Consider the following 14,795-nt stretch of genomic DNA (forward strand, 5'->3'; position numbering starts at 1 on the left):
TGTGAACTCGTTTGTGTATGAATATATGTTTTTAAGCATCTTTGAAATTGTAAATACTTGTGATAGTGGAGTGAGCTTGTTTGTGATTCATTTGTGGTATATATGATTAGTACTATTTTTTGTAAAAGAGCCTGTTGGAATATATTTTGAAAAATATATTTAATAATTATATTGGTCGTTATTTAGATCTGCAGCTATCATAATTCTGTAGCTGAGGGAATGCAATCATATGCCTTCTGAAGTTTACATTATACCGTATGTGTTACTAATGATTGAATAACAGTGGATCATTTTCCTTTTCTGGGGATATAGTCTGCACTTAAAGAAGAAAAGTAACGAGAGTGATGAATACTTCATTTCATGTTTTAATTACACAGTTACATTGTTCAACACAGACAATAACCTGAATTAGAATGTTTTACAGCTTCACACATCCAACAGAGCGAACAGTTAAAGAGCGGTATTAGCAACGGGGAGGAAAGCATGCAAGAAATAAATACAAATCAGAATTTAATTCTTCTGGCACAGTTAACTTCATCTAAAAACGGCAACAGGACCTTTTTGAAGTGGGAAATAAAACAGAAGGAGAAAGATCTTCAAAGCGCCAACCTTTCCTACAGAAACATGTTTTTTCTGTAATAATGTATTGCACAATACAGTATAGAATGCTTCCCTACACATAAAAAAAAAAATCAATTCATGTAAAGGTAAAAACAGGACCATCCTGAGCCATGGCTTTGGGGAAAACAAGTGCTGTATCCACTGTTTGCCACTTTAGCTTTCTACTCATCAGTGCCTGTTTCACAGGAAGGGCGTGTCACCATCACATCAGATGAGCCTTCATTGGTAGAGTTACTGGTCGGGGTAGGGAGAGACAAAATGCCAACCTGCTAATATTTGCCTTTTCTAAACATGCGTTTTGCCCATATCATGTACATAGTTTAACAAACAGAAAAGATGTAAAGTGTTCGGAGACCCTCAGATGATATTCACAAGAAGCAGAGCCCTTATGCGTTTGCCATCTATAATATCTTCACAGAGAAAAGTATATGACAACTCGTCATCAATCTCATTTGTTTCGTGACTTAATGAAGTTTCCAGCTGAGCTGAATCTTTTGTATCCTGTGCAATGAAATCAGGAAAGAGCAGTGAAGGACAGTTTGTCCCATACGATCGACCACGCTGAAGTTCCCTAACACAAAATCCTAAACCACAGTGAAATCTAAAGAGAAAAGTTGTAGCTTTTGGTTGTATTTTGGTCATTTATACGTGATCTACTGGGTTTGGCTTTGTTTAGTTTATCTGAGGGCTTACTCACAGACAAGGAGGCGCACAAGCCAAGCATTTAAGAGTTGAATGGAACTGCCATTACAATGTTGTTTTGATGCGGATATTGTACGCAAACATGGTATTTTACTGCACAAAGCTGTTGCTACATATTGTGAATCGATTTGCCACTATAGTCTGTCTGGGATGTTTCATTAAAGCTCTGAAAGTTTCAAGTAGTTTGTACAGAGACAAGAAGAAAAAGTTTTTTTTTTTTTACAAAAACACACACACACACGACCAGTCACATACACACACCCACCATGCATTCATTTCATCTCTGCAAGGCTTTGTAACTGTAAGAACACGCAATCAGTAGGCTTTTCTAAAGGAGATGCTTCTATTATTTTTTACAGAAGCACCGTTCAATATGTAGACAACAAGCGCTTTGATTGCTTGAATAAAAACTCTACACATTTGAAACTTCATTAAGCATGCTCTTCACTCTCGTGCCCTGATTGTGTGTATTTCAGACACTTTGGTTAACTGGTGTAGTGGAGCTCTAACCTTATTATTTCTGGTCTGTCAATACACACGGTGTCAAAGCCTGTTATGGCAATAGATTACTTTGGTCTGTGCTTTTATTGGTTTTGGACAACAAATGGCATGTCATGGTTGATTCTGTGTTCAGTTTGGTAATATGCAGGTTTGACTGTATGTGTAACTATCGGTTTGGTTAGTGGGATGTGATCAAACAGGTGAGGTCCGGTGGGAATAAATATTCTTCCACATCGTGAGTAATGGCAATTCCTTTCAACACTTTTTTTTTCATATGATTGCTTTTGAACGTGCGTTTCCATGTCTGCTCTCAGCCCAGCTTTTCAAAGTCCAGGTCAACCTCTCCTGGTGGTTAGCTGTATGGTCACAGGAGGTAGCTAGTGTGAGGGGGGGGGGGGTATGAAGAGTGGTCTGGAGGAATTAGATGTCAGGGGTAAAAGGAGCAAATGACACAAAAAGGCTGAGGTCAACACCATATCACGGTAATTATAACACACATTCATAAATGCTACACACAGATGCAGGGGTACCTCCCATTTGAATTATGTGTCCCAAATAAAATCATTCACTTTTGTTTTCTATGCCACTCGCTGCAAAAAGAAAGTTACTCATTTTTTTTACAAGTTTGGTCCAAGCGTGTATGAGGCCAACTTTGTAGATGTTTACAATGATTAAATTTTGTGTGAGCACAGCTGCTGCAGGCCATCTGTTGCTTTAAGTAGAGCTGCAACGATTCATTGTTTAGTTGTCAACAATTAAAATTAATCGCCAACTATTTTGATAATCTTTTAATAGGTTTGAGTAATTTTTTAAGAAAAAAAAAAAGTCAAAATTCTCTGATTCCAGCTTCTTAAATGTGAATGTTTTCTGGTTTCTTTACTCCTCTATGACAGTAAACTGATAGGGTAGCACATCCCAGATTTAAAAATCAAGGAGGACAAAGTTCTAGCATTTCACTTGTATAATTAAGCCAATTAAACGAGTGAAATGCTAGTATTTTGTCCTCCTTGATTTTGAAATCTGGGATGTGCTACCCTATCACATTTTATGCTTCTATGACTTTGGGTCTGTTGAAGCACAACCTCCTTTACCAAAAAAGTAAACTGAATATCTTTGAGTCGTGGACAAAACAAGACGTTTGAGGACGTCATCTTGGGCTTTGGGAAACACTGATCGACATTTTTCACCATTTTCTGACATTTTATAGACCAAACAACTAATCAATTAATCGAGAAAATGATCGACAGATTAATTGACAATGAAAACAATCGTTAGTTGCAGCCCTAGCTTTAAGTAAAGGCCTTGAGACTGTTTAGCATACATGTGTTTACCAGAGACGATCATATTGCTGGAACATGTGGAAAGGGCTGGTTAAAAAAAAAAAAAACTAAATAGGTGACGCTGTAGTCTCGACCCGTCCCAGATCTGCAGCTTATGCTCAACCTGCATCTTTACAAATAAACAAAAGGAAAGCAACATTGCAAAGAGTGGGTATCAAAATTAGCTTTGAGGTTTACTGTAGCTTAACACTGGCATATCACTTAATCCTACAGTAATGGCTTGTCCTGTACCTTGGGGGAAACAAATACTCCTAACCGAACACACACACACACGCACACACAGAGGTTGATGAAGACCAAGAGAGAGAGGGTCAAGACAGTGGCAGAAACACGACACTTGACATGATATATCAAGCTTCCTTAATTTGTTGTGAAGGAGCTAAATTTGAAACTGAGCCACCACTTTTTTCCTTTTTATCCAAACCATTGAATATATTTGGGCTTTTTTTTTGTCAATACACACACTGTTGAGTCCCCTCCTGCAGGATGTAAACTGACCTGGGGTGAATGAACACATGACAATGACAACATTTAGTCCCAATTGCGCCAACGCACACAAATTAAGAAGATTGAAGTGAAACATAAACATTAGGGCTGAATGATTTTGAAGAAATATCTAATTGTATAATAATTTTGACTGATATTGTGCTATGATTTGTGATATCAGAGGGAATGATACATCATTATTCTCATTTTCGTTGCAAAACATATTAAAATTGATTATGGTGTGATTTTTACGGGGATCTGTACCAAACAAAGATGTTTTCTAAAGTCTGTAGAATATGATATGTAGGCCAGGACATTTCTGCAACACCACAATATTTCATTTAAAATGGTATTTTGACTTATATTTCACCTTTAACAAATTGCACTTCCTGCGATTTGAAAATTTCAGTAAGGCAAATTGTGATTTCAATCAAATTTGGATTAATCGTGCAGCCCTAATAAATATGTTATTTTCTTGGTGTAGTACGATTTGGATTTTTCAAACATTGTAAATGATGAATAAATATCTTCTGGAAGTCTTGCAACATCCATCCACCCTTAATCTGTTTTCATCCATTTTCAGCTACATGCATTGTGGTACTTTACCTCTGCTACCAACAGTCTCCTCCACTCAGGGTAACGTGACACTTTGATTTGTGTGAAAATTGAAATTGTTTAACTTGTATGGGAGAAAAAAATGGATAAATTTGAGAAATAAATGTACTGTGAGAAAATCATTAAACTTTAAAGGTTTCTGTTATTTGGCAAACACATTTTTGGACCTCTTTAAATACTATGTACATTCACATTAAGTTACTGATGTTACTTTAAATATATTTATATGTATCTATATTATATGACACCCTATGGGCATGTTGCTGAGGTTCCATTCAGTAGCTGAATTCTCTTCATATTGCACCTCCGTCCTCTCACTGTCTTACAATGCGAGCAATACAAAATATTCTACAAGAGGGGGTTTTCATCTCATTAATATAGATACAACAAATCAAACAATAAGTACAATGTGGGGCTTCTTCCTCTCATAAGCGAGTGTCCTCCTTGGTCTGACTTCACTGCTCAGCCCGAAACTCATAGGAGGAAAAAATGAAAGGTAACAAAACCAAAACAAAGTCCATCTTTCTGGATATACACAAGGGCAGCACATGTGGACATCAGCGACAAGAGACATTATTGAAATTTGAAAAGAGGAACGATATCTACAAGCAGGTTCGAACCCTTCCCCACGTGCCTGCTCCGAGGCTCTGTCCGAAGCAGGCGGTGGGTTAGAGGGGCGGACTCGAGTCAAGTAGTCGGGGAAGAGCGTAGAAGGGAGGTGTGGGGTGAGGGGAGGTAGAAAGAGAGAGAAGTCTACACCGCCCTTCACTAGGCTCTTTCATCTGTTTATCATGCTTTGGAAAAGGAGGGAGTGAATGTAAAGGTAACAGCAATTCCTTGAAGTATCTCCTCGTTGTGGAGCTTAAAAAATACAAACAATCTTCTCATACGTCTTAGTATGCAATGCCTTCTCGGACAATGTTTTCAAGCTTGTTTTGAGGTTTTTGGCAGCTCCTTTGCCATGTCTTCATCTCCTTTGAGGCTGTGTAGCTTTTTAACTTTCCTCTTTTTTTTCCTCTCTGTTACCATTCACAAAAAAAATCACACTGTGGCAGGGTTTCCATCCATTTCATTAAGTCTTTCTAAGTTCACAGCATTGTCCATATTCACTAGTCTGGGCCATCACTGAGGAATCGCTGTGTCCAGACTGCAGGAGGCTGCTGCAGATCAAAGCAGGTCACAGTTTTTTTTTTTTGTTTTTTTTTTAATGTCTGACTATCTCTGGGTCCCGTTCTGCAGCGTCTCTGCAGCCTGGTCCTCTCAGGGCTGGCTTATCTGCTGAGGAGGTGGTGTTGCTTTGTGTTTGGTTATAAGATGAGTGCTTCTCCTTATCGCTTACTTACTCACTTTGGCAGTGTAATACAAAGGTTTGGATCATGTTACTTTTTCATCTTTGAATTCATTTGGGTTCACAATGGTGCAGAGAGGTGAGTCCGGTGTAGATCTTCTTGGCTCGCTAGCAAGGTAGTTAGCAGTTTAAAATTAATTTATTCTCATATCATTATTATCGTCATCAGCATCACTACTATTCTTTATTAGAATATTTGGACTTTTCTTTATTTTCCCTTAAAGCCAGAAAGAAACATTTAATAAATACTAAGCTGTGTTTCTGAGGAATTAATCGCATCACAGGTTTTTCCCCTTCCCTCATCCTTTTGAAAAAAACAGGTATTTTGTCCGTGGCTGTCTCCATTAGTACGCTGTAGAATAAGTGCCACATCTGTGAACTGTTTGCACTGGTAGTGCACATCGCTAAATTAAAGGGAAATCCAATCCAAGTGCTAATCAGCCTCGTCGTCCCCCTTCCCCGTCAATGTTGCCTTACCACAGCCCTTGTCTTGTGTCCTCATGTGGACAACGTGCTTACATTACTGAGGGCGCATCTTAGTCGCATCTTCAAGTCAAAGCTCAAATCTGATATGTTTCTGTGACAGAGATAGGAGACACTATTCATGCTTTCCACTACACTGAACCCCAGGCTGGAATCTTTGTATTTATGGTTGTGAAAGAGACAGAAAAAGTAGTTTTTTGGGGGGGAAGGTGACCAGTGGAGAAAAACAGTCTATAATCAAGTAGTGAGAAAAGGATAAGAGGGCAATAAGGACTGAAGTAGGGGAGGAGGAAAGGGAGCAGTGTGCGATGAAGATTCCTCAGTTTGGTTTTGTGTGGAGTGTGGGCACCGTCGCATCGGTATGCAGGGAGGGGACGAGGGTCAGACGTCAGCGAGAGGTGGCATCCAGTAGGGCGGGGGTAGCTGGAGTCGTGGAGCGAGAGGCACTGCTGGAACTGCTCTCCTTGGGGCTGGCAGAAACACTTCCGCTGCCGCTGCCAGCCCCTCCCGCAATACTGCTCTGGCCCGCCAAGGACAAGGCTCCTGGAGGAGTGCTCTCCGAGTGGGTGGGGGGCGCACTGGAGGACGCCGAGGATGGGGTGCCTAGAGGGACGCTGCTGCCCCCTGGCATCCCCTGCAGGCCCTGACCACAGACGTGGTGGTGCTTCTCCCAGTCTTTGTGTTGGCAGAAGGAGCCGCAGTAGCGAGCCGTGTTGCAGCCGCTGCACGTCTCACTGGCTTTCCTCCCGCAATTCCAGCAGCTCTGTTGAGACAGTGGGGAGAGAGTGGGTTGATAAAAATAAGTCTCTTTTTTGTCCCAGGAAAGTTTTCTCTTTCTTACATAATGTTGAAACTTAAATAACTTAACTTAAATAAGTGTTTTAATTATATAAACTTTGTCTGATCATCATTTTTTCTTTTACTCTTTGCTAAAGGGATTTGATTTGAAGGCTTTAAGTCCTTGTCCAGCGCCACTGGTTTGTGTAACCAGCAGGTGGTGGTCAACTGCTCTGTAATGGCCTCAGCCTGGCACTCTGCTCCAGCCATCTGGGTCTGCTTTTATTTACACAGACAACTGGACTGCTTCTACAATAATGATGACAACATGGTGCAGCACCAAAACCAAGAGCATGCCAGCTGTATGATTACACAATGTGGGATAACTTTAGAGGATAAGGGGAACAAAGTGAGGGCTAATGGATGGAGCTAATGAGTGTGGAAGAGTGACAGAATTAGAGAATAAATGAGAGGAGACTTGAAGCTGGGGGAGGCAGTTTATGTTTGGCGTTATTAGGCAACAATTCCATAATAACCTTTCACAATATTATATTTCAAACATCATCCTTCATACAGTGACCTGTAGGAGTACTAGTCATTCATTTCAAACATCATCCCGGTCATCATTGTGATCCTGAATTCTATGCGAATTAACGTCTAGCGAGCTACAGTATCAGTGAAGCGTTTCAGAGATGGTGAGGTCACACAGAAGGCTCAACTATTAGTGAGATGGAGAGAAAATTATGCTTTTCTCGAGCTACTGCTGTAGCTACCGTAGCCGTGAGGCTAGCTCAAAACTGTTAATTCCATTTTCTTTCCATCTCTGAAACGCTTCGCCGGTATTGTCAGACTCTATTTTTGAGAAGTTCATCTTCTTTTTTTGGGTTGCTTTGCAGTGTAGGCAGCTGTAGCCAATGCTGGAATAGAAACTTATCCTGCAGGCTTTCGCCATCTGAAGGGACGTGCATGCACATCTGCTTTTCTAGAACAGCCAATAAGAATGCTTTCTCTCTGAAATGACCTGTGATTGGCCCGTCACGGGATGAATATTTAAAGCCTGAAAAACAGAGCCATGAGGAGGTGCAGAAGTCTAGTTTTCTCTCAGAACACTTGAATTACAATATGCTGAAAGGTTATTATGGAATTTTTGCCCAATGATGCCAAAAATATACTGCCTACCCTCGCTTTAAGCGAAATGCAGATGGGGGGTCTGTGATACTCACTTCACTGGAGTCCTCCTGCTGGTTGATGACTGTTAGTGCGTCCTCAGAGGCTTGCCTCTTGGCGTCGGCCAGCGCCCTCTCCATTTTAGAGCGTTCGGCCGAAATCATCTCATGAGCTTTCCTCTCGGCGTCCGACACTGCCTTCTGCAGCTCTGACATCGCCTGTCGCTTCACCTCATTCACCGCCTCCTCTGAGAGAGAGAGGAAGAGAGAGAGAGAGAGGTGTTAGTGCTCACGACAATCGTCCTGTCCTGCCTGCTCTGTCATCCTTTGAGGCTCTTTAAACTGCCATCTTGTTGTATCTCCATGAACAGATGTACATCATCCAAGATTTAAAACTTTCTTTCTGCCAGAAAAGGGAAACAGCCAGACTTCAATAATTAATTAAAACACGTCTGGCCACAATAATTTCCAGCGCTGACAACAGCAGATGTCTCCAAAGTTTTGTCACTAACTTGGCTGTTCAAACAACATCCTGGGATTCCCTGTTTGCATGATTGTCATCTTGTCACAAGAATTATTTTAATAGAATTTGTTAGACAGAGTTTACAGTGAATAATTTGCCCACCAGCGGGCTTGCGTATCCCCACTGCAGGGCTTCCTACGATGTAGATTTTATCATGGGGCCTTTTGTTCTTCCAGCAGAAGCACAAACTGTATGAGTGAGGAGGCTGTGTTTTCACAACAGGCAGGTGTGTAGACTCCTTTCCAGATGGCAATCGAAAATAGAAACTTCCCGCAGTCTCCTCTCAGTGAGAGGCAGGAGTGATTACATTTTGCCATCTTTCATTATTGGCCTCACGGCGCACAACAAATGTACACTACGTGATTTCTCGTAGGGGCTTTATCCACCTGAGAAATAGGTTTCCAAATATACACTTTTTATTAATCAAATGCTAATGTGGTGTCGTGATCGCAAGATATGAATCCACTAAAATTGTCATTTTCTTCTGCCATCGAAGACAGCAACGTTTTTAAAGATTAAATGATCTTTCTCCCTCCTGCTCCACCTCCTCCAGATGTGCAAAGTAGACACACTAAGACACACATACAAGTGGCTATCCAGGTGTGTTAGGCCAACCAAGTAGGAACTATTTCCTCCAGCCAGTGTTTGTTTGAGAGGGAACTCATAAATAACTGTCACTTTTCCATTGCCGCTCCACTCCACTTGTTTCAAAATAAAAGATAGGCAGCGGGGAGAGCCGTATCCAACACTTTGCTGTGTACATGCACATGGCTGTGTGTGCATGTCTGAGCTAAAAAGTTAATATTCTGTCAATCCTGTCAACATACAGTCGCACTCAGACACACGTCTCAATGCTTCCTTCATCCCATCATTCCCTCTCTACCTTTATCCATTTCATTTCTCTTCTACCCCTCCTCCTCCTCCTCTTTCTTCTCTCCTTTGCAAAACACTATCTGCATTATCCCGAGCTTCTCAATTATCTGGCCTAATGCATGCACCACTAAGATTAGTTTGCAAATTTAATTAATTCTTATCAAGGAGACTGCAAAGCAGATGCTGGGGCAATTAGCACTTAATGGAAAACACGGGGACAGCAATATTAACGTTTTAATTCCGCAGGGATTTGGCAAGTCCCTGAGACGTGTTATTTCTGTCTGCTTTTTCACACTTTAGATCTTATTTTTTCAAAAGCACTGCAGTCTCTCAACCTGAACCAGACCAGAGAATATGTGTCTGGTTTTAATTAAAAGCAAGAGGTGCTGCAGCTACATTAGGCACACTACCTGGCTGCTGAGATAGAGGTGACACACGCTAACATACACACATACTAGAAGTGAGATGTTGGGAGGGAGATATGTTACTCACCCTGCCTGTTTTGGAGGTGCTTTAGTGCTGGCGAGAGCGGGATGCTTGTAGTACCTGTATGAAAAACAACTGCAATTAAAAGAGCTTTTTTTTTCTGCTGGTGAAAATGCTGCCCAGTATTTTTGCTGACAGCAGCAGCCAGCGTCTTTCCTCCGCAGGGTATTGGAGTATGACTGCAACATAATAGTGCTGGGACCGGGGCGGAACAAGGGCTGAGCCAGACGACTCCTGGGATGGGCTCTATCTAACATGCAGTATACGAGAAGAAGGCCCATGCAATGCAACGCTCCCACCTGCTTCCCTTTGGCTACAAACGGAGCCAAAAACATCAGGATTATTTTGTCTGTAAATGTCTGTATTTGATTCACTTCAGTAATACGTTTGTGTGCTGTGCATGCGGCTAGAAAACAGTCACAATGAAAATATAAAAACTTGAGAGTGTGTGTGTTTCTCATGCCAACGTAGACCGGTTAAGGTCCAACCTGTGCTGCGCTGCTGCGGCCTGCCTCGGGCCAGGTGACTGCATTTTCACTGCAGCTTTATCTGCAGTGGCCTTTCATAGTGGTGACAGATGGAGGGCATTTAGCCCTAATGACACAGAGGGCCTCCAATCCTCTGCCCTGATGGACCTACGGCTGTAAGGCCTCTGCTCTGTGTGTCTCTGAGGCCGGGGTGAGGGCCGTGAAGACTGATGGTGGTTACTGTGTGTGTGTGAGTGTGTGTGTTTTGTTAGTGCGTGTGAGGTCAATCATGAAGACAATAGAGAGAAAGGGACGCTTGGCTCTTACCAGCTTTCCTCCAGATTTCTTCTGGCAGGTATCCTGAGGGAGGCCTGTGTAAGAAGTCTCTGTGGATCTCTGAAACACACAAGCAGGCACACACTCAATTACACACACACGCGCACACACACACAGTAATCTGCACACACACATCATCCACAAGTGTCCCCTATACTGTAGTTTCCAATTCTTGGGACCAATTTGGGCTGTCAATCGATTAAAATATTTAATCGCGATTAATCGCAAATTAATCGCGCATTTTTTATCTGTTTAAAATGTACCTTAAAGGGAGATTTGTAAAGTATTTAACACATGGGAGTGGGCAAATATGGTTGCTTTATGCAAATGTATGTATATATTTATTATTGTAAATCAATTAACAACACAAAACAATGACAAACATTGTCCATAAACCCTCACAGGTACTGCATTTAGGATTCAAAATATGCTCAAATCATAACATGACAAACTCAAGCCTAACAGGCAACAACAGCTGTCAGTGTATCAGTGTGTTGACTTGACTATGACTTGCCCCAAACTGCATGTGATTATCATAAAGTGGGCATGTCTGTAAAGGGAAGTCTCGTGGGAACCCATAGAACCCATTTTCATTCACATAACTCGAGGTCGGAGGTCAAGGGACCCCTTTGAAAATGGCCATGCCAGTTTTTCCTCGTCAAAATTTAGCGTAAGTTTGGTGCGTTATTTAACCTTCTTTGCAACAAGCTGACATGGTTGGTACCATTCCTTAGGTTTTTGAATAGCAGTATCTTCACTCTAGCTTTAAAACTGAGCCCCTTACAACCTCCGAAAGATCGATTGCATTAATGTGTTAAAGAAATTAGTGGCATCAAAACAAATTTGCGTAATCGCTTTGACAGCCCTAGCAGCAATACAAACTATGTGTGTGTGGCAACATCAGTAAATAAGCCGTCATCAACTTTTTTCAACCATTTCTGGGAAGGAATGAGAATACAGGAGTCGTGAATGCAAATCTTGATTATGAATGAGCATGTTGGCAACATAAGGGTGCAATCAGTTGGTTAAAGATCCAGGATGTTGCAACTAGATTTCTATTGCCCCACAGCATGAGCTAAGATTTTTAATTTTGCAGAAAAACATAATAATCTAACTGTCTTTTTATGTCTAAACAGGCATTTTCAACATTTCAAATGAGCCCTACCTTGCTGTGAGTGTTTTGCAAACATAACCTGTGTGTGTTTGTCTACCTGTCTGTCTGCCTGTCTGCCTTTCAGCAGCCGAGGGAGTTCCCACGGGCAGTGACTCGCTGCTGCTAGCTGTGTTGGAGGAGGAGTTGTGGTGAGGAGTAGGAGGAGGAAGAGGAGGAGGAGGAGGAGGAAGGCAGTGCTGTCCGTTGCTCCCACCTTTTTTCATCTCCTCCACGTCGCTGTAACGCCGAATCCAGTGATTCATCTCCTCGCGGTCGGCCTCCTGGCAGCGGCGCAGCACCGTCAGGGAGCGGCGCGTCTTCTCCACCATGTCCATGATGCAGTTCAGCAGCTGCAATGAGACAGGATGTAGGACGAAACAGTTACTTAGTGATAAATGAACAGGATAAGTTCGACAGTACTCCATTTAGTTGGGAATGTAAAACTCTACCTCCCAAACACATGCACAGGTCCCTCAAAAACAAATAGAAAACAGCTGAAACACAGTAGTAGAGTTTTTGAAATGCATCAAACTTGGTAGCAGTGGTATAATGTAATGAAGTAATAATACTTGGTTATAGTACTTAAGTATTTTTGGGAGTATCTGTACTTTACTTAAGTTTTTATATTTCTGTCAACGTTCACTTTTACTCCACTACATTTCCTCTTAGCATCTTCGTTACTCGTTACTATTGCAAGCAAGCAGTTTTGGCGAATCAGTGGTCTTAGCTTGCAAGTTACATCATTCACCTGATGGGCAAGTGCAAACAAAGTGCTCTCAAAGCCGTAGTTAAGTTTCGATTTCTGCTCAAGTCCAGGCAGATCATGCTACATGCGACTACTTGTTCTTTAAATCCTTTACATTTTGAAGACCTTGTTTTTCTCAAGTGTAAATAGCAAAAGGAGTAAGTCTCTTTATGTAATACATAAATCATTGGCTAAGTACTGTAAGTTAAAGTATACAAAGTATACTTTCATGAACTAAAAAGCAGAGATGCTCACAAGTCATTTTTAGCAAGTCCAAGTCAAGTCTCAAGTCACTGTGTGTGCGACTTAAGTGCGACTCAAGTCCCAATCTCTGCTAAAAAGTGGGCTACAAGTAAACAAGTGTACTTACAGTATAAAAACTATTAAACTAGTAGTTTACTGAGAGTACACTTTAAAGTGTATCTTCATAAACTAAAGTGGGGTACAAGTATAAAACTAGTAAACAATCAGTATACTTATATTATAGTTGCAGTACAAAATAAAATGTAGGTGTAAACTAGTTGTGTACTCAAAGTTTACTATTCTTATACTTAAAAGTATATTTTTATAAACTAAAAAGTGGGAAGTATATTACTTTTTCGTAAGGGGTAGCGTCCATTTTTAAGGTGGTGTACATGTTAAGAGGAATAACTCAAAATATTAGCTTTTTTATTAACAACATTTGCTTGTACTTTTACTTCAATACTTAAGTACATTTAATATCAGAAAAGTACTTTTGATTCTTAAGTACAGTAAATACCAGACACTATAACTCAAGTAATATTCTAATAGGTGACTTTAACTTCTACTAAAGTCATTTTCTAAATGAAAGTCAATGTCTGTACTTTTACTCAAATGTGGCTTTCAGGTCCACCACTGCTTAGTAAATCCATAAAAAAAACTCCACAGGTCAAAGCAACAAAGCCAGTTTAAAAAGGAGAGTTACTTTTGGAGCAACTGAGCTGTAAATCTACACACTATTTTAATCTGTCCCAAAACACGTACCACCTAGCAGACGTGTGTGTTTGCGTGTTTCTGTCTGTTCATGGATTGTGTTGTGTGCTCGTCAGTGAATTTCAATGTCTAAGAGCATTACAACAACGATAATGTAACAGCTGGGCTGCTGATGAAAAAGTTGAGCCAATTCCTTCCACCCTTCTGCTCCGTTCCCTGCCAACTCAACAGATTTCCTCCCCCCCCCCTCCCGGTTGTAAACAGTGTCACTTTTTTCCACGGTGCCCTGTGTTTCCAGACCCGGCCCGCTCTGCTAAATGGGTTTAGCATGGTTGACATTCAATCCATATCATTATTCCCATTCATCTTTCCCTCTCTCTCCGTCTCTGCCTCCTTTCCTCTGTCTCTGCGCTCCCTCCCTCCCCTCTGAGTTAGCTATATTTATTTCAGTGAAGTGTTTCTAATTTGGCAGGGGTCCAGGCCTGGCCGGTTCTCTCCATGACTGCAGCTCTTGTCTCAGCTGCTCTCCCCAGCTGGAGCTGCGCTCTGCTGGGTCTAGAGCTCCATCTGGGGCCCTGTTTCTCTGTGTGAGTGTGCATGTGTGTGTGTGTGTGTGTGTGTGTGTGTCTAGTGAACATGATTTTGTCTTCATGGAGTTGGGTGCCAGGGAGCCAGATAGGTGTCAGTCTGTTGTTAATTCACCAAACTGACACAGACCTCTTATGGACAGCTGTCCGTCAACTGCACGCTCAGATGGGACGGAGGTTGTTTTAATCACCTGCTGACCTCTTAGCTCTATTTTTTCCACTGCTTCATTGTGTTTATGAATGAAACAAAGAGGTGGTTGACATTAACCTTGCCGATACGTACATTATCTAGGTGCTTCCATTCCTCTGCCCACTCTCGATCTGTAAGACGGTGGTCAATCACCTCCTCTTGGCGGGCTCCATGCACTGCTAAAAGACAAACACATGGGTCAGATTCAGCACATATACAATATACAGTAATACTGACTTCAAGCTGCAAAAGACACCTATAATATCCTATAATATCCTATAATACCTATAGGGTGCTGCAGGAATGAGTCCTAAAACCCCGGAAATGAGTCAGCATTTTGGCACTTCTGGTTCCCTTGTCTCGAAGTCAATGAGATTTTGTAATAGGTTTTAGTTAGATGCCTGAAATAAGGTCTGTGGTTAACACAAGCTAAAGAGATTTT

At 41.5% G+C, this 14,795-nt stretch overlaps 1 protein-coding gene across 6 annotated transcripts in view; it reads right to left on the bottom strand.

Annotated features, from left to right (window-relative positions):
* Positions 1-347: 347 nt before the first annotated feature.
* cbfa2t3 (CBFA2/RUNX1 partner transcriptional co-repressor 3) overlaps positions 348-14,795 on the bottom strand; it is a 51,872-nt gene continuing 37,424 nt past the window's right edge. For 3 of the 6 annotated variants that reach the window (XM_037747479.1, XM_037747505.1, XM_037747514.1), the window contains exons 7-12: positions 14,447-14,532; positions 11,936-12,227; positions 10,716-10,784; positions 9,928-9,981; positions 8,097-8,287; positions 348-6,868 (exon numbers count right to left, since the gene is read on the bottom strand). In XM_037747479.1, coding sequence (XP_037603407.1) covers positions 6,485-6,868; positions 8,097-8,287; positions 9,928-9,981; positions 10,716-10,784; positions 11,936-12,227; positions 14,447-14,532 — 1,076 coding nt within the window. In that variant the 3' untranslated portion in view covers positions 348-6,484. The remainder of the gene's footprint in view (positions 6,869-8,096; positions 8,288-9,927; positions 9,982-10,715; positions 10,785-11,935; positions 12,228-14,446; positions 14,533-14,795) is intronic. The other 3 variants (XM_037747487.1, XM_037747523.1, XM_037747497.1) reach the window with 3 other exon arrangements.

Source organism: Sebastes umbrosus, chromosome 2 (assembly GCF_015220745.1).
Source record: "Sebastes umbrosus isolate fSebUmb1 chromosome 2, fSebUmb1.pri, whole genome shotgun sequence".
In the NCBI taxonomy this organism is placed as follows: domain Eukaryota; kingdom Metazoa; phylum Chordata; class Actinopteri; order Perciformes; family Sebastidae; genus Sebastes; species Sebastes umbrosus.